General features: G+C 46.5%; 2 protein-coding genes across 3 annotated transcripts in view; one reads left to right on the top strand and one right to left on the bottom strand.

Moving 5' to 3' along the window:
• Positions 1-10,145, bottom strand: part of RNF185 (ring finger protein 185) — a 48,343-nt gene extending 38,198 nt beyond the window's left edge. The window contains exon 1 of one of the 2 annotated variants that reach the window (XM_010360669.2): positions 9,978-10,145. The gene's annotated coding sequence lies outside the window, so the exon portion shown is untranslated. The remainder of the gene's footprint in view (positions 1-9,977) is intronic. The other variant, XM_030915819.1, reaches the window with a different exon arrangement.
• LOC115892828 (small nuclear ribonucleoprotein-associated protein N-like) lies at positions 9,880-15,660 on the top strand. Its single transcript, XM_030915296.1, is given in 5 exon segments — positions 9,880-10,031; positions 10,185-10,249; positions 14,714-14,872; positions 15,186-15,437; positions 15,440-15,660. Coding segments are annotated over 5 exon segments (849 nt in total).
• Positions 15,661-27,442: the final 11,782 nt, after the last annotated feature.

Raw genomic sequence — 27,442 nt, 5'->3', positions numbered from 1 at the left:
CCTCTACTAAAAATGCAAAAAAATTAGCCAGGTGTGGTGGCACACGCCTGTACTTCCAGCTACTTTGGAGGTGGAGGTAAGAGAATTGCTTGAACCCAGGAGGCAGAGGTTGCAGTGAGCCCAGATTCCACCACTGCACTCGAGCCTGGGCAAGAGAGAGACTCTGTCTCAAAAAAAATTTAAAAAGGGTGGAGGGGGCAAAGGACTTGAATAGAGACATTTCTTCGAAGAAGATAAACAAATGTCCCAAAAGCACACAGAAGGGTGCTCAACATCCTAATCATTAGGGAAATGCAAATCAAAAGCACAATGAGATACCATTAGAATGACTACTATTTTTATAAAACCGGGAAATAACAAGTTTTGGCAAGGATGTAGAGAAATGGAACCCTTGTGCTCTGTTGGTGGGAATGTAAAATGGTACAGCTGCTGTGGAAAACAGCACGGAGGTTCCTCAAAAAACTTAAAAACTGAACTACCATATGATCCAGCAATTCTACCTCTAGGTATGTACCCAAATAATTGAAAGCAAGGTCGCAAAGAGTAGCAGCATTCACAATAGCTGAAACATGGAAGCAATCCAAGGGTGCATCAACAGATGAATGGATAAGCAAAATACATACAATGGAATATCATTTTATCTTAAAAAGGAAGAAAAATTCTGACATATGCTGCAACATAAATGAACCTCAAGAACATCATGTTAAGTGAAATAAGTCAGTCAAAGGAAGACAAATACTAAGCTGGGTGCAGTGGTGCCCACACGTAACCCCAGCTACTTGGGAGGCTGAGGCAGAAAGATCGCTTAAACCCAAGAGTCTCACACCGGCCACACAGTTAGGCCTCATCTTCAAAAAAAAAAAAAAAAAAAAAAAGGCAAATACTGTATGATTCTACTTATATGACGTACTTAAAATCATAGACAGAAAGTGGAATAGTGGTTGGTAGTGGCTAGGGTGAAGAAGAAATAGGGAGTTACTGTTTAACGGACACAGAATTTTACTTTTGCAAGACAAAAACAGTTCTGGAGGTAGACGGTGATGCTTCCAGAATATGAACATACTTAATACCACTGAGCTGTACACTTAAAAAATGGTTAAGATGGTAAATTTTATATGAATTTCACTACAATTAAAAAAACTAGGTCCAGGTACAGTGGCTCATGTCTGTAATCCCAGCACTTTGGGAGGCCAAGGCGGGCAGATCACTTGAGGTCAGGAGTTCGAGACCAGCCTGGGCAAGTGGCAAAACCCCAACTCTACTAAAAACACAAAAATAAGACAGGTGTGGTGGTGAGAGCCTGTAATTCCAGCTATTTGGGAGGCTGAGGCACAAGAATTGCTTGAACCCAGGATGCGGAGGTTGAAGTCAGCTGAGATGATACTACTGCACTCAGCCTGGGTGACAACGGAGTGAGACTCTGTCTCAAAAAAAAAAAAAAAAGAAAAAGAAAACAAGGAAAAAAAACCCCTACGTTTCCATAAAAGGTCATATATTGTGTGATTTTCTTATTAGAATCTTATTGGAAATATCTAGAATAGGCAAATTCATAGAGATAGAAAGTAGATCAGAGGTTACCAGGAGCTGGGGGGAGGAGAGAATAAGGAGTTATTGCTTCATGGGGAGGGTTTCTGTTTGGTATGCTGAAAAAGTTTTGGAAATAGTGGTGATGGTTATACGACATTGTGAATTTACTTAATGCCACTGAATTGCACATTTAAAAACAGTTAAAATGGGCCAGGCACAATGGCTCACTGCTGTAATCCCAGCACTTTAGGAGGCTGAGGCAAGAAGATTGCTTGAGCCCCAGAGGTTGAAGCTGCAGTGAGCTGCCACTACACTTCAGCCTAGGCCACAGAGTGAAACCCTATCTCAAAAAAATTTAAATAAATAAAATTAGTTAAAACGGTAAATATTATGCTATGTATATCTTACCACAATAAAAAAATTATAAGAAAATCTATGCTCCTTATTTAAAAAAATCAAAACTACATTTCTATCCCACTAAGAACATACCAAGTGCTTATTATACACATTATGTCTACATAGTAAGACTTATTGAATAAATGAACAGTTAAGGAAATGGAAATCTATGCAGGCCATCAGAAGTAATGCTTATAGGCTGGGCGCGGTGGCTCACGCCTGTAAGCCCAACACTTTCGGAGGCTGAGGTGGGTGGATCGCCTGGGATCAGGAGTTCGAGACTAGCCTGGACAGCATTGTGAAACCCCATTTCTACCAAAAACACAAAAATTAGCTGGGTGTGGTGGCAGGCGCCTATAATACCAGCTACTCAGGAGGCTTAGGCAGAAGAATCATTTGAACCCGGGAGGCAGAGGCTGCAGTGAGCCGAGATCGCACCATTGCACTCCAACCTGGGTAACAGAGCCAGACTCTGTCCCCCCCAAAAAAAAAAAAAAAGAAGCAATGCTTATTGACGCAGCTGGCAAAAACATGGAGACATTAACATTAAAATGTGTTTGTTCTTCAGTTTTAGATTTTTTTTTTTTTTTTTTTTTGAGACGGAGTCTCGCTCTGTCGCCCAGGCTGGAGTGCAGTGGCACAATCTCGGCTCACTGCAAGCTCCGCCTCCTGGGTTCATGCCATTCTCCTGCCTCAGCCTCCCAAGTGGCTGGGACTATAAGCGCCCGCCACCACGCCCTACTAGTTTTTTGTATTTTTTTTTTTTTTTAGTAGAGATGGGGTTTCACCGTGTTAGCCAGGATGGTCTCGATTTCCTGACCTCGTGATCCACCTGTCTTGGCCTCCCAAAGTGCTGGGATTACAGGCTTGAGACACTGTGCCTGGCCTTCAATTTTAGATTTTAATAAGAAAAGGCAAGCTATGGAACTGTGTACAATGAGTGATTCCAACTATTACAAATGCACCCAGTGGCAGGAAACAAGAAGGAAATATAGCAACTGTAACAACGGTTCTCTAGATACTAGAGCTAGGGATGATTAGGGTGGGGAGATGGAGATTTTTCTGTATTTTCCAAAATGTCTAAAATGAGCACATTGGCGGGGCATGGTGGCTCATGCCTGTAATCCCAGTACTTTGGGAGGCTGAGGCAGGTGGATCCCTTGAGGTCTGGAGTTCCAGACCAGCCTGGCCAAGATCACGAAATCCCCTCTCTACTAAAAGTACAAAAATTAGTTGGGCATGGTGGCATGTGCCTATAATTCTAGCTACTCGGGAACTGAGGCACGAGAATTGCTTCAATCTGGGAGATGGAGGCTGCAGTGAGTCGACACTGTGCCACTGCACTCCAGCCTGGGCAACAGAGCAAGACTCCATCTCTAAAAAATAATAATAATAAAATAAGCACATGTTACTTTCACAATTTACATTATTGAAGTTTTTGTTCGTTTCAAGGTACATGTCCAAGATGGTCTGGCTACAGTCGAATGCTGTAGGATCAAGATAGGCCTAGGTGCACTGTAGTTATGTAGCTACGAGCAGCTAGTCCTGAGCATTCAAACCACCACTGACTCCTCTACTCCCTGCCTATAACCAGACATACACCAGAGTAGCACCCAAAATGAAGGCTCCCCAATTGGTCTTATCATATCTTGGATGACAACCTTATTTCTGGACACAAATAGTACCCTTCCTTTCACTTGACCATGGCCACTCCAACTCCACATGGCCAGAAGTGGCTGGGTTTGAGTCAAGCTCTGCATGGTCAGTAGCCTCAAATGGAAATTTACTTTGTGCTTCAGTACGTCCAGATCTAACTACATTCAGATCAGGGGGATAATGGCATTGCCTCAGAATTTGCAGGTCAGATCACTGAGTTGTTTCAAGGGATCTGCAAACTCTTTGAATACCTACATTCAAAGTAGTACATGATAACAAAATAACTCAATTGCAAAATGAGCAAAAGAGCTAAACAGACATTTCTCCAAATAAGATATGCAGATGGCCAATAAGAACATCATCACCATTGTCAGCCATTAAGGAAATGCAAATCAAAACCACAATGAGATATCACTTTACACCCACTAGGAGACATACAATTTTTTTAGTGGGCAATAACAAGTGTTGTTGCGGATGCGGAGAAACTGGAACCCTCATAAATTTGAGTGCAAATGGCCAGGCGCGGTGGCTCATGCCTGTAATCTCAGCACTTTGGGAGGCTGAGGCAGATGGATCACCTGAGGTCGGGAGTTCAAGACCAGCTTGACCAATATGGAGCAACCCCGTCTCTACTAAAAAAAAAAAGTACAAAATTGGCCGGGCGTGGTGGTGCATGCCTGTAATCCCAGCTACCTGGGAAGTTGAGGCAGGAGAATCGCTTGAACCCAGGAGGTAGATGTTGCGGTGAGCCAAGATCGCACCACTGCACTCCAGCCTGGGCAGTAAGAGTGAAATTCTGTCTCAAAAACAAACAAACAAACAGACAAAAAATTTTTAAAAAATACATTTTAGTGCAAATGCAGGCCGGGTGTGGTGGCAACACCTGCAATCCCAGAACTCTGGGAGGCCTGAGGCAGGTGGATCACCTAAAGTTGGGAGTTCAAGACCAGCCTGCCCAACACGGTGAAACCCCATCTCTACTAAAAATACAAAAAACAGCTAGGAATGGTGGCACACGCCTGTAATCGCAGCTATTCCAGAGGCTGAGGCAGGAGAATCGCTTGAACCCGGCAGTGGGGGGTTGCAGTGAGCTGAGATTGTGCCACTGTACTCCAGCCTGGGTGACAGAGTGAGACTCCGTCTCAAAAAAAAAAAAGAAAAAAAAGACAATGAGTAACTGTTTCAGATATCTGATGACACCAGGGAGACTTGACAACTAAATGTGATGTAGGATCCAGGATCGGGTCCTGAAACAGAAAAAGGATATAGTAGGACAAACGGCAAAATTTGAATAAAGTCTCTAGATTAGCTAGTAATATTGTATTAATGTTAAATTTCTTGTTTGGATAATTTTGATATAATTATGTACAGTTTTGACATTAGGTGAAGTTAGATGACAAATACACAGAAAGTTTGTGGATTATTTTTGCAAGTTTAGTGTAAGGTTAAAATTATTTCAAAATAAAAGGGCCGGGCGCAGTGGCTCACGGCTGTAATCCCAGCGCTTTGGGATGCCAAGGCGGGTGAATCTCCTAAGGTCAGCAGTTCAGGACCAGCCTGGCCAACATGGTGAAACTCATCTCTACTAAAAATATAAAAATTGGCCAGGTGTGGTGGCACATGCCTGTAATCCTAGCTACTTGGGAGGCTGGGGCAGGAGAATTGCTTGAACCTGGGAGGCAGAGGTTTCAATGAGCTGAGATTGTGCCATTGCACTCCAGCCTGGGCAACAAGAGTGAAACTCCATCTAAAAAATAATAATAATAAGGGGCCAGGCATGGTGGCTAAAGCCTATAATCCCAACACTTTGGGAGGCTGAAGCAGGTGGATCACGAGGTCAGGAGATCGAGACCATCCTGGCCAACATGGGAAACCCTGTCTCCACTAAAAATACAAAAATTAGCCAGGCGAGGTGGTGTGCCCCTGTAGTTCCAGCTACTCAGGAGGCTGAAGCAAGAGAATAGCTTGAACCCGGGAGGTGGAGGTTACAGTGGGCCGAGATCACGCCACTACATTCAAGCCTGGACGACAGAGGAAAACTCCGTTTCAAAAATAAATAAATAAATAAATAAAATAAAATAAAATAAAAAGTTGAAAAACAATATATGGCTGGGAGTAGTGGCTCATACCTGTAATCCTAGCACTTTGAGAGGCTGAGGCAGGAGAATCGTTTGAGCTCAGGGGTTTGAGACCAGCCTGGGCAACATAGTGAGACCTCATCTCTACAAAAAATTTAAAAGTTAGCTGGGTGTGGTGGTATGTGCCTGTAGTCCCAACTACTCGGGTGGCTGAGGTGGGAAGATGGCTTGAGCCCAGGAGATCAAGGTTGTAGTAGGCTACGTTCGTGCCACTGCACTCCACCTTGGGCAAGAGTGAGTCACTGTCTCAAAAAAAAAAAAAAAAAAAAAAAGTACATGATGCAGGTCAGGAATTGGCAATTTTTTTCCGTAAAGGGCCACAGAGTAAATACTTTAGACTCTGTGGACCATATGGTTTTTATGGCAACTATTCAACTCCACTGAGTAGCATTAAAGCACCCAAAGACAATATGTAAATATATATGTATAAATATAAATAAATGGGTGTGGCTGAAATGAACACTGAAATTTTATTTTCCTGTAATTGTCACCTATGTAATATTACTATTCTTTTATTTCCCATCATTTAAAAATGTAAAAAGCAGGCCAGACATGGTGGCTCATGCCTGTAATCCCAGCACTTTGGGAGGCCGAGGCGGGAAGATCACGAGGTCAGGAGATGGAGACCATCCTGGCTAACACAGTGAAACCCCATCTCTACCAAAAAAAAAAAAAAAAAAAAAAAAAAAAAAAAAAGCCAGGCATGGTGGCAGTCGCCTGTAGTCCCAGCTACTCCGGAGGCTGAGGCAGAAGAACGGTGCAAACCCAGGAGGTGGAGCTTGCAGTGAGCTGAGATCACGCCTCTGCACTCCAGCCTGGGCAATACGGCCAGACGCCGTCTCAAAACAAAAAAGAAAAATGTCGGTGGCTCAAGCCTGTAACTACAGCACTTTGGCAGGCTGAGGCGGGTGGATCACGAGGTCAGGAAATCGACACCATCCTGGCTACCACGGTGAAACCCCGTCTCTACTAAAAATACAAAAAATTAGCCGGGCGTGGTGGCGGGCGCCTGTAGTCCCAGCTACTCAGGAGGCTGAGGCAGGAGAATGGCGTGAACCCGGAAGGCGGAGCTTGCAGTGAGCTGAGATGACACCACTGCACTCCAGCCTGGACGACAGAGAGAGACTCCGTCTAAAAACAAAAGGAGAAATGTAAAAAGCATTCTTAGCTCACAGACCATATAAACAAGCAGTAGGTCCAGGTTTGGTTCACAGGCTATATACAGTAAGAAGATCCCCACTCTAGGTCAGAATTTGCTAATGTGTGCTTCAATTAAAAAAAAAAAAAAAAAAAAAAAAAAAGGCTGGGTGCGGTGGCTCAAGCCTGTAATCCCAGCACTCTGGGAGGCCGAGATGGGCGGATCACGAAGTCAGGAGATCGAGACCATCCTGGCTATCACGGTAAAACCCCGTCTCTACTAAAAATACAAAAAATTAGCCGGGCGAGGTGGCGGGCGCCTGTAGTCCCAGCTACTCTGGAGGCTGAGGCAGGAGAATGGCGGGAACCCAGGAGGGGGAGCTTGCAGTGAGCTGAGATCCGGCCACTGCACTCCAGCCTGGGCGACAGAGTGAGACTCCGTCTCAGAAAAAAAAAAAAAAAAAAAAAAAAAAAAAAGATTTTACATCAAGTAGATTAAACAAATGGGACGGGCGCGGTGGCTCAAGCCTGTAATCCCAGCACTTTGGGAGGCCGAGACGGGCGGATCACGAGGTCAGGAGATCGAGACCATCCCGGCTAACACGGTGAAACCCCGTCTCTACTAAAAAACTACAAAAAACTAGCCGGGCGAGGTGGCGGCGCCTGTAGTCCCAGCTACCCGGGAGGCTGAGGCAGGAGAATGGCGTGAACCCGGAAGGCGGAGCTTGCAGTGAGCTAAGATCCGGCCACAGCACTCCAGCCTGGGTGACAGAGCAAGACTGTCTCAAAAAAAAAAAAAAAAAAAAAAAAAAAATGAAACAAGTTATTATCTTGGCTTATAAAGCACATTTCCTTATTGCAGGACCTCTCAGTGCTTTTAATGTGGTATTACATATTGAGAAGCTTCAAGAAAGAATAATGGTATGTGGCTTTCTCAAACTTATTATTAGCATCAAATCCTTTTTTCAGAGCCACTTCTTCAGACCAGTGGCCTGAAGAACACACTTACGAGAATGTTAATTCAGATGCTTCTTTAAAAGGAAACTTTTAGATCAAGAAGTTCTGAAAACTCCAACAAATTAAGATCATTTTACCCAGTACCTGGATAACATCTGAATAAGCATTTCACAACTTTTTTATTTTTTAATCTTGGGAAACACAAACAAGTCGATAAACACTGGCAGAAAGTTTTGGCTCAACCCTAACCTTTTTTTTTGTGGGGGCGGGGGAGCAAGTCAGCAGAACTGGGTCATAATATGGAGCCTCTGCTCCCTAAGATAACATACACATTCCTAAGCATTCTAGGAGGTGTTGAAAAAGTGACTTAGGCGAGCTCTGTAATGCACAAAATAAGGACATAATAATGTTTGATTAGAAAACTAAAGGTATGCTAGAGGCCAGGCACAGTGGCTCACACCTGTAATCCCAGCACTTTGGGAGGCTGAGGCAGGGGGATCACTTGAGGTCAGGAGATCGAGACCAGCCTGGCCAACATGGTGAAACCCCATCTCTACTAAACATACAAAAAAAAAAAAAAAAAAAAAAAATTTAGCTGGAACTGGTGGTGTGTGCGAACTGGCAAGTCAAGTCTATAAGAGGACTGTTTTTATATGATGCATGGAAAGCTAGCCAACAGACTGCAAAAATTCTCTCACATCTATACACATATTGCTGAAGAGAGGATTCAAGCAGGGATTATGTTCCAGGAAGGAGAAGGCTGGTCTAAACAACCTCAAGGGGTCCTCCCAACTGGGAGTCCTCAATTTTGTGACTGAGAGTTCACTGGCTTCTCCTGGTTAAACATAAAATCTTCAGAGGCATTTCCAAGTTGTTCTTAGAAAAAAGCTACTAACGCATAGGGTGGGACCCAGTTTACTTATTCATTTAACAAACATTTAAGGTGCCTCTATCAGATACCGGGTCATTCCAAAGTCCTTGAAAAGAAGGTGCCCAGGACAACCAGGAAGAGATTACGTAAGGTCAGAGGCATTGGCCTTATTTACAGGAGATGTAGGCTAAAGTGATGGAAGTGTCAAGAAAAGAGAGAAGAAAAAAGTCACATTTGCCCTGAGGGCAGAGTCAGCACCAGATAGATGCAGAACTCCTTAGAATCACAGACTTTCAAGTTGGAAAGGACCTTCATCTAATACCTATATACCTCTCTTGAAAGGAGGCACGGAGGCAATCCATTCACTCCATCGCTGGTCAACTCTGATGATTCTTCCATTTAAGTCCTTCTATTAAGCAAAAATCTTGTCTTCTTGTAGAATTCACCTGTTAGTCCTAGTTCTGCCTCTTTTAGCCTAAAGATGAAGTGGAAGCCCCCTTTGCCATTAACAATATTTTCAATTTTTAAAAAGTTAATTCCCTTCCAGTGCTGTCTTTATTGAGCTAACCATTCCAGTTCTTTCAAAGTTCCTGACCTGGCATCAGCTGCCTCAAAGCGAAGAATGGATATCTAGTGCTCACAGCAGGAAAGCACTTAAAATCAATGAGATTCAAACATCAGTATATACAGGACCCTCCTAGGCATAAGTTCAAATTCTAAACCAGAAGTCTGAATTGAGTCCCGCACTGTAAAGCCGGCATCTCAGAGAATTTCAAAGCAGATGGTGTAAGAACCATATTTTGAGAAACACTGCCCCGTTTTAGACACGAGGAAACTGAGGCCCAGCACAGGAAAGAGATTTGGCCCAGAACGCAAAATTGTCGGTGGCGAAGTCTCGAATCTAGGTCTCTTACTCTCAGCCCAACTCTGTTCACCGCGCTCCCCGGCCTCTGCTTCTCCACTCAGGGCAAACTCGCGATATGCACTCCCAGACGATAGAGGCGGCCTCGCACGGGGGACAGAATGGGAATCAGTGCTCACGCCTCCAAAGGAGAGCTTGTGGGAGCCCCTCTCTTTCTCAAGGCCTCAGTTTCCCCAATCTGTAATCATGGGACGCAGAACCACAACGCCAGCCCGTCCTCTTTTCCGGGACCAGAGACACCACCGGTCTTGCTGTCTCTGGGCCCCTGGGCTCAGATGTTGAAGCCCGTGTGTCCCGGGAAGGCGGACCCGGGTCTCCCGCCCCCGTCCCTAAACCTTGCCGGCCCCAACCCCAACCCCAGCCCCTCACATACCTGCCTCCGCGCAGTTAACGCCGTGGGGGGCCGCCCAGTCAATCAGTTTTTCGGGTACGCGGCCAATACTATCGCCGCGTCAATCTGTTGGGTAGGACCTCCGACCCCCCCTACACGGACTCCAGTCACATGACGCGAAGCCGCCCCTCTCGGAGGGACTTCCGGCCCCAACCGGAAGAGGTTAATCTCCGTGTCCTAAACTCTAAGGTTCCGCCTGCGGGCAGGAAGCGGAGGAACCTTGGAGCTCTTTGGCAGCTTTTCAAAGAACTTGGGTTCGGGGCTCCTGAAAGAAAAAAACTGATTTCCGACTGGGCGTGGTGACTCCCACCTGTAATCCCAGCACTTTGGGAGGCCGGGGCAGGATGGATCACATGAGGTCAGGAGTTCGAGACCAGCCTGGCCAACATGGTGAAATCCCTCTGTACTAAAAATACAAAAATTAGCTGGTCGTGGTGGGGCACATCTGTAATCCTAGCTACTCGGGAGGCTGAGGCAGGAGAACCACTTGAACCCGGGAGGCGGAGATTGCAGTGAGCTGAGATCGCACCACTGCACTCTATTTTGGGCGACAGAGCGAGACTCCATCTCAAAAAGAAAAAAAAAAGAAAAAAAAGAAAGAGAAAGGAAGAAAACTTCCCGGAAAGTACCAGATAAACTTGGACCATCTTGTTACACCAGAATATAAGGATGATGGTAATAAGAATCATGGGAATATGTCAAAGAACACAGGAGCTGTCTTTAAAGAGATCCCACTGGCCAACTCAGGGCAATTTCAGAATCAAAATATGGAGTGATAGTAATACAGTATAACTAATTGAATAAAATAGTAATCCATGAGTCTTTACAGACATAAAGAAGTGAGTATATTAATGGCTGAAGGGAAAGTCTTCCTTTTAGTAGAATGCCAACTAATAAACTGTTGTAACCGAGTGAGTTAGAGAGAAATGCCACACTTTGAGACGAATTCAGAAGTCCTTTATTAGCTGGCGACCGAGAGACAGCTAAATTCAGGAGTGCTTTATTAGCAGGTGACCGAGAGACGGCTAACGCTCGAAATTCTCTTGGTCCCAAGGAAGGGGCTAGTTTTGTTTTTATACCGTGGTCTAAATAGGGGAGGGGGGAGTTTAGCTGAAGCAATTTTTACAGAAGCAGAACTGGCAAAAAGTTAAAAAATTAATTGGTTGCAAAAGTAGTTACAAAAAAATAAACAGTTCCAGGTGCAGGGGCTTAAACTATCACAAAGAGAGAAATGCAGGGGCTTTGGGTGCCATCCAGGGAGCGCATCCCCAGGAGCTGCTGGTGCAGCTTGCCCAGTATCTTATCAGTAAGTGCATTTCTGGACGTGCTTTGAGTCAGTTTACTCTAGTTATGCCCTTAAGGGAGGGAGGTAAAGGGGCTCTAAGTGAAGGAACTAAAATGGAATCTGTCGGCTCTCTCAGCTAAGGAGACCATCAGGTTAAAACAAGGCAGGGTATGACAAAACATGGTGGAATTAGAAAATCAATAATGTGTGGTAAAACCATAGAAACGGGATGTTTAAAACAGTAAAAGTGTCTCCCACAAATTACCTATTGATTACAAAGGGAAAACGGTGATGTTACAGAGGTGTAATCTAGCAGAACAAACGGATCAAAGTGATCAAAGTTAACACCACTAGTTAGTGGGTCAGATCAAGGGCCTCCTAATAAAATGCACTGAGGACACATCTCTTCTGTGGTATTTCTGTCAGAAGTGCACCGTGCACATCTCATGAGGAAGCGCTAGAGAACCCCAAATGAAGGACACTCTCTACAAAATAATTCATTGTCATGAAAAACAGAAAAGCCGAGGAATTGTTCCAGTTTAAAGGAGACTAAAGAGGCATAACAACAAAACATGGTGTGTGATTCTAAATAGGACCCTGGACTGGGGTGGTGGTGGTGGTGGTGGAATAGTTGTAATGGACAATATTGGGACAAGTAACGAAATTTGAATATGGATTGTAGATTAGCTGTTAATACATATTGTATCAAATCACATACTGATAGGTGATGGAGCTTGTGACTTGCACTAAAGCAGTCATTGGAGTTCTTGACAGCCATCTTCATTCATTCAACAAATATTTATGAAGTGCCTACAGTTACCCAGGAACTGTTAGGGATTGGACTTGAGTAGGAGGTGAACATAGTAGATAAAGGCCGGGTGCAGTGGCTCACGCCTGTAATACCAGCACTTTGGGAGGCCGAGGCACGCAGATCAGCTGAGGTCAGGAGTTCAAGGCCAGCCTGGCCAACATGGTGAAACCCTGTCTTTACTAAAAATACAAAAATTAGCTGGACATGGTGGCGTGTGCCTGTAATCCCAGGTACTTGGGAGGCTGAGGCTGGAGAATTGCTTGAACCCAGGAGACAGAGGTTGCAGTGAGCCAGGATTGTGCCATTGTATTCCAGCCTGGGTGACGAGCAAAACTCCGTCGCAAAAAAAAAAAAAAGTAGATGAAATAAGCTCATAGATGAAATTCCTAGTCTGCCAGCCACCTTCTCAAGTTCCTGTGATCAAGAAGTAATACAGGGGACGTTTCCAGTCACACAAACCTGGATTCGAAACCAGGCTCTAAAAGAAAAACAGCCCCTGATATTCAGGAGATGGTCTGGAACTCACAAATAGACCTTGGTGTGTTCTCTTATTGAACATAAAAACTTCACAGAACATCAACATCTCAAGACAATAACAAAACCACTCGAATCATGTCTGAACCCAGACAAAACATGAGCATTGTTCAAACTACAAAAATGGCCAAACACTTCCCTATTGTGGCTCATACAGAGATTATAGATTTAGATTTAGCCTCCGTCTACTCTTCCCTCCTTCTTTTTTTTTTCTTTTTTTTTTTTGAGACAGAGTCTTGCTCTGTTGCCCAGGCTGGAGTGCAGTGGCGCGATCTCGGCTCACTGCAACGTCGGCCTCCTGGGCTCACGCCATTCTCCCACCTCAGCCTCCCAAGCAGCTGGGACTACAGGTGCCCGCCACCATGCCCGGCTAATATTTTGTATTTTTAGTAGAGACGGTGTTTCACTGTGTTCGCCAGAATGGTCTCGATCTCCTAACCTCGTGATCCGTCCGCCTTGGCTTCCCAAAGTGCTGGGATTACAGGCATGAGCCACTGCGCCCAGCCCCCTCCTTCTAAATAACGTTTGTCAGGGTATTCGCTCATAGACAGCATCCAATCCAGAAAACCTCGTTTTCTTAAACCCTACTCCAAATCACCTAATGCAAGCCCAAATCCTATGTGTCTTTTGTAACACTTTGTTACTGAGATGTCCCCTTGTTTTGTTTGTTTGTTTGTTTTTGAGACAGAGTATCATTCTGTCACTCAGACTGGAGTGCAGTGGTGCAATCTCGGCTCACTGCAGCCTCTGCCTCCTGGGTTCAAGTGATTCTTCTGCCTCAGCCTCCCGCGTAGCTGGGATTACAGGTGCCCACCATCACACCTGGCTAATTTTTGTATTTTTAGTAGGGATGGGGCTTCACCATGTTGACCAGACTGGTCTCGAACTGCTGACCTCAAGTGATCCTCCCACCTTGGGCTTCTACAGTGCCGGGATTACAGATGTGAGCCACCAAGCCCAGCCACCCTATCGTTTTTCATGATTCATGTCCTCACACCCTTACCCCATAACAAGTGATAAACTCAACTTGTTTAACCACAGGTGTGTTCCAATTTCTTCCTACCTCAAAAGGTTGTTATGAGGATACTTGGAACAAGTTCAGCACAGAGTGAGCTTTCTGTATCAGTCAATCCATTATCTGTTTTTTATTTTTTAAAAAAACATGGTCTCAGCTTGTGGCCCAGACTGGAGTGCAGTGGCACACCATCCTGACTCACTGCAGCCTTCAACTCCCGGGCTCAAGTGGTCCTCCCACCTCAGTCTCCTGAATAACTGTGACTACAAGCACGCTCCACAGCAGCTAATATTTTTAAATTTTTTGTAGAGACAAGGTCTCGCTGTTGCCCAGGCTGGTCTCGAACTCCTGACCTCAAGGAATCCTCCCAGTTTGGTCTCCCAAACTGTTGGGATTACAGGCATGAGCCACCTCACCCAATGCTTTCAATGTACTTTTTAAAAATTCTTTCTTTCTTTTTTTTTTTTTTTTGAGATAGCACCTCACTCTGTCACTCAAACTGGAGTACAGTGATGCCATCTCGACTCACCTCAACCGCCACCTCCCTAGCTCAAGCGATTCTCCTGCCTCAGCCTCCTGAGTAGCTGGGATTACAGGTGCATGCCACTATCACCCAGCTAATTTTGTATTTTTAGTAGAGACAGGATTTCACCATGTTGGCCAGGTTGGTCTCGAACTCCTGACTTCAGGTGATCTGCCCTCCTCAGCCTCCCAAGGTGTTGGGATTACAGGCATGAACCACCACATTGCCTCCTCAGCTTGCATTATTTCTAGGAGAACCTGCACCATACCTTTATCTGTAGCCTTCCCCCAGGTCTCTTTTTTTTTTTTTTTTTTTTTTTGAGACGGAGTCTTGCTCTGTCACCCAGGCTGGAGTGCAGTGGCTGGATCTCAGCTCACTGCAAGCTCCGCCCCCCGGGTTTACGCCATTCTCCTGCCTCAGCCTCCCAAGTAGCTGGGACTACAGGCGCCCGCCACCTCGCCCGGCTATCCCCAGGTCTTAAGAAGCACGAAGTTTTAACTGTGGACACGGGATTTGGTGGAGCAGCAGTCACGACTGTGGGCATGAGTAGCAAGACTGCAGCAGCACATTGACTATAGAATGAAATGCATCCTACAGGAAGGCAGAATCTTCTTTGGCGCCTTTAAGGCGTTTGACAAGCATGTGATTTTTATCCTCTGCGATTGTGGTGAGTTGAGAAGGATCAAGCCAAAGAATGTGAAGCAACCAGAGCTCAAAGAAAAGCACTTTTGGGCCGGGCGCGGTGGCTCAAGCCTGTAATCCCAGCACTTTGGGAGGCCGAGACGGGCGGATCACGAGGTCAGGAGATCGAGACCATCCTGGCTAACACGGTGAAACCCCGTCTCTACTAAAAATACAAAAAAACTAGCCGGGCGAAGTGGCGGGCGCCTGTAGTCCCAGCTACTCGGGAGGCTGAGGCAGGAGAATGGCGTAAACCCGGGAGGCGGAGCTTGCAGTGAGCTGAGATCCCGCCACTGCACTCCAGCCCCGGCGACAGAGTGAGACTCTGCCTCAAAAAAAAAAAAAAAAAGAAAAGCACTTTTGGGGTCTGGTGTTGCTGCATGGGGAGAACTTGGTATTCATGACTATGGAGGGGCCACCCCACAAAGATGCTCGGGTACCACTTGCTGGAGCTGCAGGAGGCCCTGGCGTTGTTAGGGCAGCTGGTAGAGGAGTATCAACTGGTGTATCAATTTCCCAGGCTCCTGCTGGATTAGCAGGCCCTGTCCTGGAAGTTGAGGAACCATCCCAGCAGGTAATGACTCCACAGAGAAGAGCATTACTGGAGCCCCAACACAATACCCACCAGGACTGGGGACTCCACCCCCACCTGTTGGCAGAGCAGCCCCACCTCCAGGCATTATGTTTCCTCCACCTGGTATGAAACCACCCATGGGCCTACCAATTGGGCCTCCCCTTGCTGGAGGGATGTCAATAGGCATGCCCCCTCCAGGAATGAGACCCCCTCCACCAGGAATGTATCCGCCAAGACCCTAGGATACTGCTGATCCATCTCAGTCACTTTTCCCCCTGCAGTGCATCTTGTGAAATTGTGTAGTGTTTGTGAGCTTTTTATCCCTTTTTTCTGCATTATTCATAGCTAATAATAAATGCCTAAAGCAATTAAACTGTGGGAAAAAAGATATTGAAGCCATCAGCTTTCATTAAGATAAACTCATTGATTATATTCCTCTTTGCTCTTTTTGTTGGGTTCATAAGGTGGAAAAAATGGAGAAGAGTTCAACTTTTCCTTAGTCGGAAATGAGGTCATTCTCATGGTCTTTTCTGGAAAGCAATAAACACATTCCTGAAACTTTAACATTAGGGAACCAACACTGTTTATTTCTTCATGTTCTTGTTATTTAAAACGTTCCCAAGAAGTAACAGAATTGAAACTACAAAACTTGGAAGCACTTCAGCTTCAAAAATATATCAAGTAGTATCTTCTCTGCTTTAGCACACTAAGGCACTTATAGTCCCTGGAAGCCCTGTTGGTGATGTTGGCATTTATCCTCTCAGAACCCAGCATAGATTTAACATTATTTGATGCCTACAACACATTGTGCTGAATAAAAAAATGTTCATTCTGGTGGGAAATAATTTTAAAAATATACATTTTCTGATTTCTTCCTCTGCTTGCTCCTGAGTCCCCCTGCCCCCTCCCCTTCTTTGCCCTTACTCCTCTAATAATAACAGTAGCTAATATTTATTGAATGTTTATAATGTGCTGCATACTGTGCTAAGGGCTTTATGCAATTTAACCCTCACCCCAGGATTGTGAAGGAAGTCTTATTACAGATGAGAAGCTAGAGGACCAGAGAAGTTAAGCAACATGCCCAAGGCCACACAGCTGGTAGGAATCAGGCCCAAAACTGGAATCTGCTCTCAAAACCTGCTCCTGTTGAAATGTTGCTTCACCACCCTGGCACAAAGAGTAGGGTCTGTGAAGGGATGGAGGGAGGGATATGCTGGCAAGGAAGGAAGGGCTTGGGGTAGTCGGTGGGCCTGGTGGGAGTGGAAGACCATTCAGAGGCATTTAGACCCTCTCCAGAGGGCAGAGGGAAGGGATGGAGATTAGGAACACAACCCAAATAGAAGGCCCCTGTAGAACCTCAGGGGGAGCCACAAGTTTGGGGGACCAGGAAGGTTGAAGAATGGGTAAATTAGGCACGGTGGCTCATGCCTGTAATCCCAGCACTTTGGGAGGCTGAGGCAGGTCGATCACCTGAGGTCAGGAATTCGAGACCAGCCGGGCTAACATAGTGAAACCATGTCTCTACTAAAAATACAAAAATTAGCTGGGCATGGTGGCGGGTGCCTGTAATCCCAGCTACTTGGGAGACTGAGGTAGGACAATCGCTTGAGCTGGGGAGGTAGAGGTTGCAGTGAGCCGAGATCACGTCATTGCACTCCAGCCTGGGCGACAAGAATGAAACTCCGTCTCAAAACAAAACAAAACAAAAAAAACAACCAGGGCTGGGCGCGGTGGCTCACGCCTGTAATCCCAGCACTTTGGGAGGCCGAGACAGGCGGATCACGAGGTCAGGAGATCGAGACCATCCTGGCTAACACAGTGAAACCCCGTCTCTACTAAAAATACAAAAAGTTAGCCGGGTGCGGTGGTGGGCGCCTGTAGTTCCAGCTACACCGGAGACTGAGGCAGGAGAATGGCGTGAACCCGGGAGGCGGAGCTTGCGGTGAGCTGAGATTGCGCCACTGCACTCCAGCCTGGGTGACAGAACGAGACTCTGTCTCAAAAAAAAAAAAAAACAAAAAACAACCAAAGAGTGGGTAAATTATAAGGTGGGAGAAGGGCATGATTAAGGACAGGGCCACAGGTGTTTACTTGCCAAGTGAAGAGAGGCAAGAAGTCTGGGGGACCTTCTGGCCCATTTGATCTTTTTTTTTTTTTTAACAAAGTCTCCCTCTGTCACCCAGGCTGGAGTACAGTGGCACGATCTTGGCTCATTGCAACCTCTGCCTCCTGAGTTCAAGCGATTCTCGTGCCTCGGCCTCCCGAGTAGCTGGAACTAGGCAGGCACTCACCACTACGCCCAGCTAATTTTTTCTATTTTTAGTAGAGATGGGTTTTCACCATGTTGCCCAGGTAGTCTCGAACTCCTGAGCTCAGGCAATCTGCCTGCCTCGGCCTCCCAAAGTGCTAGAATTATAGGCATGAGCCAGCCCTATTTGATCTTTTAGGACTCACAGGTCCCTGCCCTTCTCAGGGACCAATTTTATCATCTGTTCAATGCAAGGAGAGAGAGAGAGGATTCCAGCATCCCGGGGAGCACCAGCTCTGGTAGGTGGTGAGGAGGTAGCATCATTTTCTCCTCCAGTCTCCTCGCCTGACATGGGGGAGAAGGTTCCCTGGACCTGGCCAGTTCACTGCCCCTACCCCACATTAGTCTTTCCTCATGGGTACAGGAGGCTGAGAGAGGAAGACCATGTCTGCAGACAGAAGTGAGAATAAGCCAGAGAAAGTACTCCCTGATTCTCCTAAATCCCAGTGCTTCCACAGAGGAGTGGGCAGGTTAGGAGCATGGCCTCATTAGTCCCCAGATCTGGAGCAAATAGGCAAATCTTTGCTGTGTGCCCTCAGACAGGTCACCCACCCCTGGGCCTCAGGCTCCTCTCATTCTCTGTGTATGGGTGCTAGGGTCACGTTGAAGCCCACTGCACCCCTGCCATCAAGCTCCCTGCCCCAGGACAACTCAGGGTTCATTTATTCTGTCTCCTACTGGGGCCTGGCCCAGGGCTCTGCCCTCACGGTGGCTCTGATGTTCAGGGGCAGAGTGAACCAGCTTGACCTTTCAGATTCAGGTCTGATAGTGATAGTATTTTCTGTTTAGATACATGGCCACCAGGTAGTATCTGAGCCATATTCTGGGATCTTCTGAGACCTAGGTCAGCAGGACCTTATTCTTGGGGATTAGGCTCTTTCCAGAGGATTCTAGGATATTCCTAGCAAAGATGAGGCATGACCAAAAGTTCGGGAAGCTGGCCAAGAACAGCAGTTCACATCTGTAATATCAACATTTTGGGAGGCCGACAAGGGAGAATTACTTAAGGCTAAGAGTTCAAACCAGGCCAGGCAATGTAGCAAGACCCTGTCTCTACAAATAAAACTTTAGCTGGGCATGGTGGCATTCACCTGTAGTCCCAGCTACTGAGGAGGCTGAGGTGGGATGATGACTTGAGCCCAGGAGCTTCAGGCTGCAATGAGCTATGATCACGCTATTACATTTCAGCCTGTGTGACAGAGTCAGACCTTTTCTCTGAAAAAAAACAAAAACAAAAACCACCACCAACAACAAAAAACTCTGGAAACCGGGGAAAGAAATACTAGTGAAGAGAAGGAGAATATGAAAAGGCACTGAGAAATTACAGAATTATGGGATCCTGGGTAATGTGGAGAGGGAGGGAGGTGGGCACTCATTGGACAGTGGAGCTGCCTTACACATCTGGGAGACTGAAGGAAGGGCAGATGTTTGCTCTGGGCCTAGTATGTGCCAGGTATTATGGGCAGGTCCTACCCTTTTTTTTTTTTTTTTTTCCTCACTCTGTCACCTAGGCTGGAGGAGGGCGGTGGTGCGATTTCGGCTCACTGCAGTCTCAACCTCCCCAGGCTCAGGTGCTCCTCCAACCTCAGCCTCCTGGGTAGCTGGAACTACAGGCATGTGCCACCATGTCTAGCTAATTTTTGTATTTTTTGTGAAGACGGCGTTTTGCCATGTTGTCCAGGCTGGTCTTAAACTTCTGGGCTCAAGCAACCTGCCTGCCTTGGCCTCCCAGAGTGCTGAGGTTATAGATGTGAGCCACTGTGCCTGACTGGGAGGTCCTTTTCTTTTTTTCTTTTTTTTTTTGAGATGAAATCTCACTCTGTTGCCCAGGCTGGAGTGCACTGGTGCCATCTCCGCCCACTACAACCTCTGCCTCCTGGGTTCAAGTGATTCTCCTGTCTCAGCCTCCTGAGTAGCTGGGATTACAGGAACGCAACACCACGCCCAGCTAATTCTTTTGTATTTTTAGTAGACACAGGGTTTCACCATGTCGGTCAGGCTGGTCTCAAACTCCTAGAGGTCCTTTTCTCATACTTTTCTCAATGAACTTTTTAACAGTTCATTGAGGAAATAATTATTTGTGGCCACTTTACAGAGGAGGAAGCTGAAGTTCAGAGAGGTGAGGAAATGTGGCCAAGGTCACACAGCAAGGAAACAGAGCCAAATTCAGTGCTTCCAAGTGCAGAAGGATGAACTAGAAATAGAGTTGCCAGATAAAATACAGGATTGCCCAATTAAATTTGAAGTTCACATAAACATCAAATTTTTAAAAATATAAATATGTCCCAAATATCACCCAGGACATACTTCCATTTAAAAATTATTATGCTGGGTGTGGTGGCTCATGCCTGTAATCCCAACACTTTGGGAAGCCAAGGCAGGAGGATCGCTTGAAGCCAGGAGTTTGAGACCAGCTTGGGCCACATAGTGAGACCCCATCTCTACTAAAAGTTTTTAAAATTAGCCAGGCATGGTGGTGCACACCTATCGTCCCAGTTACTCAGGAGGCTGAAGTGGGAGGATCACTTGAGCCCAGGAATTCAAGGCTGCAGTGAGCCATGATTGTGCCACTGTGCTCCAGTCTGGGCAACAAAGCAAGATCTTGTCTCAAAAAAAAAAAAAAAAATCATATGTTGTTTATCTAAAATTCAGAATTACCTTGATGACTTTTCTGTTTTGCTAAATCTTTGGTAGAGGGAATACCTACACCTTGACAGCATAAAAGGGCAGAGCCTAGGACTGTGGGGTCTGGGAGAGACGTGAGAGCGACATCGCGACCCCTTCTCAGGCCTTGAGGAGGAGGCCCAGGCACTAGCACCAGGTCACCAGGGTCTACACAAACCAAGGTCTACACAGCTCCCAGACAGGTGTCTAGAAACTTTCCCAGGGCCTAGGGCAATGAAGACTTAAAGGGACAATGGCCCTCAGACTCTCCCCAACCCTGTACCACATTTATTCACCCTCCCCCATACCAAGAAATTGCCCTATCCTTTGTCCATCCATGTTCAGGCCAAAAACCTGGGAATCATTCTTGTTTCCCCAATACCACATGTCGAGCTGTGCTACCCAAACCGGGGGTCTTTAGCCTCATATGGCTGAGTGCTTGTGGTGGAATCCAAATTGAAATGCACAGTAAGTGTAAATAAAATACACACAGGATATCAAAAACTTGGTATCAAAAAAGGGTGTAAAATGGCTTGTTAATAATTTTTTAAAATAGTGATTACATATTGAAATATTTTACACATTGGATCACTTAAAGTGTATTATTAATCATTTTTTTTTGAGACCGAGTCTCACTCTGTCATCCAGACTGGAGTGCAGTGGCAGGATGGATCAAAGCTCACCTCAGCCTGAACTCCTGGGCTCAAAGTGATCCTCCCGCCTCAGCCATCAGGGGCGTGCCACCAGGCCCAGCTCATAAAATGTCTTATTAAAATTACTTTCACCTGTGTCTTTTATGTTCTCAATGGCTAGAAAATTTCAGATTACATTTGTGGCTAGCACTGGAATTCTGTTGACCAGTGTGGGTGTAGACATGGTCTGATTTGTTCATCTGTAAAACAGGCTTGGAGAGGTGGAGTCATTGGCTAATAGTCATACCATGGCAGAGTGGGATGGGAAATCAGGTTATTTTGAACCCTGAGCCCATGGCTCCCCGTCAGTCCCCTGGGCTGACATTTGACCTCTTCCAGAATCATATGCCCTCTTGAACCCACAACCAGCCCTCAGTGGAGACCTAAGGCATGCTCGCCCATCCTTGTGTGGGGACTTAGGGGTGGGGGTGGGGGCGAGGGCTTCCTGGATGAGATTGTAACCCCCCAACAAATTCACCTTGCCTGCTGCCTAGACAGAGCCGATTTATCAAGACAGGGGAATTGGAACAGGGAAAGAGTGATTCACACAGAGCCGGCTGTGGAGGAGATCCGAGTTTTATTGTCAGTCAAATTAGTCTCCCAGAGCATTTGGGGATCAGAGTTTTTGAAGATAATTTGTAGAGGCTTGGGAAGTGGGGAATGCTGATTGGTCAGGTTGGAGACAGAATCACAGGGGGCCGAAGGGAGTTTTTCTTGCTGTCTACTGTTCCTGGATGGGATGGCAGAACTGGGTGAGCCACATTACCGGTCTGGGTGGTGTCAGCTGATCCATCCGCTTCAGGGTCTGCAAAATACCTCAAGCACTGCTCTTAGGTTTTACAATAGTGATGTTATCCCCAGGAGCAATTTGGGGAGGTTCAGACTCTTGGAGCCAGAGGCTGCATGACCCTAAACTGTAATTTCTAATCTTGTAGCTCATCTGTTAGTCTTGGAAAAACAGACTGGTCCCCACCAGGCAAGAAAGGGGTCTTTTTGGAAAAGTGCTATTACCAATTTTGTTTCAGAGTCAAACGATGAACTGAATTCCTTCCCAAAATTAGTTTGGCTCGTGCCCAGGAATGAACAAGGACAGCTTAAAGGTTAGAAGCAGGATGGAGCTGGTTAGGTCTGATCTCTTTCACTGTCATGATTTCCTCAGTTACAGTTTTTGCAAAGGTGGTTTCAGGATGACTAAGCCAACATCTCAAGGATGAGTAAAAACAAGCCAGGTAAAGGAGGGGGAAAAGTGTTTTAGGCAAAGGGAGCCGCATGTACAAAGGCTCTTAGAGAGTGTGTTAATTGAGGATATTAATGTAGTTCTGTGTGTTCAGAACAGAGATGTGGGGAGTAGGTGAGGTCAGCTGGGCTCAGATCCTGCAGCACCCACGAGGCTTCAACATGAGGGCCAGAGAGGTCAGAAGACAGATATAGACAGTGGAGAGACCTGGCTATGTTTGTGTTTTAGAAAGATTGGGCCTGCTACCGTTTGGAGAACCCCTGTTCCAAGATATAAAATTGAGAACCAAAGAAGAAAAGGGTTTGTTCAGGGTCATATAGCAACTCAGAGGGGATAGGGCCTGGCCAAGAAGGACTTGGCGGGCAGGCACAACGGACCAGGAAAGGGGCAAAGGCAGCCTTGTTCAGGAGTCTCAAAGAGGTACTGGCACAGGGTGTCCACTAGGTGACAGCAGAGGCTGGTCCAAACTCCAGGGGGCTTCGGGCAGTACCCACCCTGCTTTTCCACAAGCCTTCCTATTTCCATTTCCCTGGTCTGGCATCAGAGGGCCTCTCTCCTAACCCTCTTCTCCAGACCCCAGAGCAGCAAGGAAAGCCCTGGGTTTCAGGAGGCTCGGAGACTAGCCCTAGCTCCATTTCCCCTCTGCCATCGACACTGGGCAAATTCACAGATAAAAAATTGCTTGAGAACTTGAGTCTTTGGCTGTAGAAATGGAAGTGGCATTATTAGTCTACCAGGAGTCACATTCTGTAGTTAGATCTCCTGCTGAGCCTCTTGATCCTCCTTTAATGCTCCTTGTCCACCCACCCTCTTCATTCTATCTTGTGAGTTAGACTCCCAGAGACTAGGGCCCCAAGGCCCAGGCCAGCCCCAAGAGGGAAGGAAGGGATGTAAGCTAAGTTCTCTGAGTTAGAGCCAACACAAACAGCCCAGGTTTAAACCTCAGCCAAGGGGCCTTGTGTAGAACAAAAAAGTGGATGTGTCGCAGAGTTTTGGGCAAATGTGATCTCCTCCTAGGGCCTCCATTGTGAAATGAGGTGAAGAGTCCCTGGGTGTCTTCACTTCACTCCTACTGGGCAGGGTTACCAGATATAGTAAATAAAAACACAGGATATGCAGTTAAATTAGAATTTCAGGTAACTGGAAAAATAATTGCAGCTAGGCGCGGTGGCTCATCCTTGTAATCCCCGCACTTTGGGAGGCCAAGGCAGGCAGATCACTTGAGGTCAGGAGTTCAAGACCAGCCTGGCCAACACGGTGAAAACCCACCTCTACTAAAAATACAAAAATTAGGTGCGCATGGTGGCGGGAGCCTGTAATCCAAGCTACTCAGGAGGCTGAGGCAAGAGAATCGCTTAAACCCAGGAGGTGGAGGTTGCAGTGAGCTGAGATTGTGCCACTGCACTCCAGCCTGGGCAACAGAGCAAACTCCATCTCTACTAAAAATACAAAAATTAGTCGGGCATGGTGGCACACGCCTGTAATCCCGGCTACTCGGGAGGCTGAGGCAGGAGAATTGCTTGAACTTGGGAGGTGGAGGTTGCAGTGAGCCGAGATCGTGCCACTGCACTCCAGCCTGGGTGACAGAGCAAGACTCCATCTCAAAAAAACAAAAATAAAATTAAAATCATATGTCCAAAAACTTGTACATGAATGTTCATAGTAGCATTATTCATAACAGCCAAAAAGTGGAAACAACCCAAATGTCCACCAGCTGATGAATGGATAAACAAAATGTGGTACATCCATACAATGGAAAATTATCCAGTTATAAAAAGGAACGAAGTACAAATAGATGCTACAACCACAGATGAACCTTGGAAACATTATGCTAAATGAAAAGTGGCAATCACAAAAGACCACACATGGTACACTTCTTTAGATATGAAATGTATAGAATATGCAGCTCTATAGAGACATAAAGTAGATTAGTGGTTTATAGGGGATGGGGGGAGAGAGGAAGGCAGAGTGACTTACAGGATTTCTTTTTGAGATGATGAAAATGTTCTGGAATTAGATAGTCGTGATGGTTGCACAACTATGGATATACTAAAAAACATTGAACTGTATACTTTAAATGGATGCATTGTATGGTATGTGAATTGCATCTCAAAAGTTCTGTTACCAAAAAAATGTCAGATGGGGCTGTACTTATCTGAAGGCTTGACTGGGGCTTAAGGGTCTGCTTCCAAGTGGCTCACTCACAGGGATGTTAACAGCCTCAATTCCTCCCTCACCACATGGGCATCTTCATAGGGCTGCTTGAATGTCCTTTTTGTTTTTTGTTTTGTTTTGTTTTGTTTTTCTTTTGCCTTGCTTTTGAGGCAGTGAGATCCTGCAACTCTGTTGCAGTTGGAGTGCAGTGGTACAATCATGGTTCACTGGAGCTTTAACCTCCAGGGCACAAGCAATCCTCCCATCTCAGCCTCCCAAATAGCTAGACAACAAGTGTGTGCCACTATGCCCAGCTAATTGTTTTCTTTCGTTGTTTTGTTTTGTTTTTTATTTTTTGAGACAGGGTTTTGCCATGTTAGTCAGGCTGGTTTCAAACTCCTGGCCTCAAGCAATCCTCCTGCCTCAGCCTCCCAAAGTGTCGGGATTACAGGTGTGAGCCACCACACCTGGTTCTGCTTGAATGTCTTTGTGACATGTCAGCTGGCTTCCACAGAGTGAGTCATCCAGGAAGAAGAGGAAGAAGTCAGGTACAATGTCTGTTATGACTTAGTCTCAGAAGTTACCTCACTTCACCACATTTTATTTGTTAGAAGCAAGTCACTAAATATAGCTCATACTCAAGGTAGGGGAATTAGGCTCCACCGTTTGAAAGGAGGAGTATCAAAGAATTTCTGCACATCTTTTTCACCACAGCTTCTAATGTTGCTCTGTGACCTAGAATGATTTCTGTATTGTCCCCATCTCTCTCTGTCTCTCTTTTATTCTAGTTTAATATGCTATTGAATTGAATAATGTGTTTCTTCCCATCTACTGAGATGTTTAGTTTTAGACACAAGTTGCGTCTCATTCTTTGTTCCCTCATACTTAGGGCTGGGCTTCGTCGATGGCAGGTATGCTAGGGGCTGAACTACCTGGAAATCTTACAGGCATGGTCCTATAGCCATAGATTTGTACTCCATAACCCTAGGATCTCCTGGAAGAAGACTGCCTTCTGGGCTTCCTCCCCAGATGCCTGACTCTGTCTGTCTTACTGGGTTTCCTCTCCTGGTCTGAAGCGGGGACTGCCCCAGCAAATGGGTGGGTACTTTCCCAGATGTGGCAGCAGTCTTCTAACAACCTCCAGTCGCAGCACCATCAGGATCTGCAGAGCAGAAGCCACTGTCTTCCTGGGAAGCCCCCCAGCCAAAGTCTGGTCACAGCTGGGACACTAGGGCGTGGCCATTTCTGCCCAACTGTGACTCTTCTACAGGCAGTCTTTGCACCAGAGCTCCCTGTTGGCTGGCTGAGACTTTTTCAGAGTGGCACTGCAACATGAGGCTCTTCTCAACCAACCCGCCTTCCCCTCTCTTCCTATAGATGTCAGATCTGAAACACAGTCGGAAGGCTTTCCCTGCCCAGTCCTGCTTCTTCCCCCTTTATCTTTCATAGACATTTCCTCTGATAAATCTCTTGCACCTCTAATTCTAGCTTGGCAGCAGTTTCCTAGAGGACCCAGCTGACACCCAGGCCCTGGCCCCTCTCTGTGGCTGCCAGATCCCAGTTCCCCAGGGCATGAGTTCCCTCTCCACCCCTTCTGACTGCTCTCTTCCCTCTCCCTTAGTCTCTCTTTCACAGGCTGTGTCCGGAGTCTCAACCTGTGCCTGGTACATAGTAGACTCAGTAACTACTTGTTTTTGAATGGACACAGAATACTCTGGAGCTAGGCACTGCCCGCCCCATTCTCCTGGCATAGAGAGCCACAGAGAGGCCCCTGGGTAAGGCTGGGAGTGCCAGCTCAATGGGGCAGAGGGAAGGCACCCTTCAGGCCACTGGGGAAAGAAGGCCTGAGGCTGGGAGGCTGTGGGAGAGCCAAGAGTCTCCCAGGCCCCAGAGAGGCCCTCCCCACACGCCAGGGGAAGTCGAAGCTGGCTTCTCTCTGGATCTGCTGGGTGAGCCACTCCTCTTCTTGGGCCTTACTCCACACCTCTCAACTATGGGATGAGAAGCCCCACCCTGCCTGTCTCTCCAGGGAGGGGCGGGGTAGTGAGCTTCAGGTGAAGTCATGTCTGGGAAAACATGAATGGGAAAGGGCAGGGCACATGGGGTTAGGGGGTTTGCCCTCTGTGTTCCTGGGCCTGGGGTCACGGTGTGGAGGGGATAGAGCAGAGAAAGGAAGAAGAGAGAAGAATTAAGAGAGAGAGAGAGGTGGAAACACAGAAGGAGAGAGGGAGAGAGACTCAGACACAGACACTCGGACACACAGAGAGGAAGACAAAGGACAGGGGAAAAAATGAGAGACAGAGAGGAAGGAAATGAGAGCTAGAGGAGGCGGTGAGGGGAAAAAAGGAGAGAAACCAAAAGACAGTGAAACAGAAAGAGGAAAACTGAGAGACGGGGGAGGAAATGAGGGAGGGAAAGAGAGAAATTAAGAAAGCAATGTGAAAGACTGGGTGCGGTGGCTCATGCCTGTAATCCCAGCACTTTGGGAGGCCAAGGCGGGTGGATCACAAAGTCAGGAGTTCAAGACCAGCCTGGCCAACATGGTGAAACTCCATCTCTACTAAAAGTACAAAAATTATCCAGGTGTGGTGGCAGGCGCCTGTAGTCCCAGCTACTTGGGAGGCTGAGGCAGGAGAATCGCTTGAACCCAGGAGGCAGAGGTTGCAGTGAGCCGAGATTGTGCCCTAACACCCCAGCCTGGGTGACAGAACATGACTCTGTCTCAGAAGAAAAAAAAAAAAAAAAGCAATGGGAAAAAGAGGTAAAGAGGGAGAGAGAGAGAAGCACAGAGATACTCATAGAGATGGAAGGGCAGAAACATGAGAAAGAGAAATAGGGAGGTAAGAAGGCACAGGGAGAGAGAAAGGAGAGGGAGAATGAAGCAGAATGGGACGATGAAAAACTGTAAAGAGAGACAGAGGAGAGAGAGACAGAAAAAAATGGAGAGAAAATCAGATGGAGAGTTAGAG

This window comes from Rhinopithecus roxellana, chromosome 13, assembly GCF_007565055.1.
Source record: "Rhinopithecus roxellana isolate Shanxi Qingling chromosome 13, ASM756505v1, whole genome shotgun sequence".
NCBI classification, from domain to species: domain Eukaryota; kingdom Metazoa; phylum Chordata; class Mammalia; order Primates; family Cercopithecidae; genus Rhinopithecus; species Rhinopithecus roxellana.
Note: the sequence above shows the minus strand (reverse complement) of the source record. Positions and strands in the feature narration are given on the sequence as shown.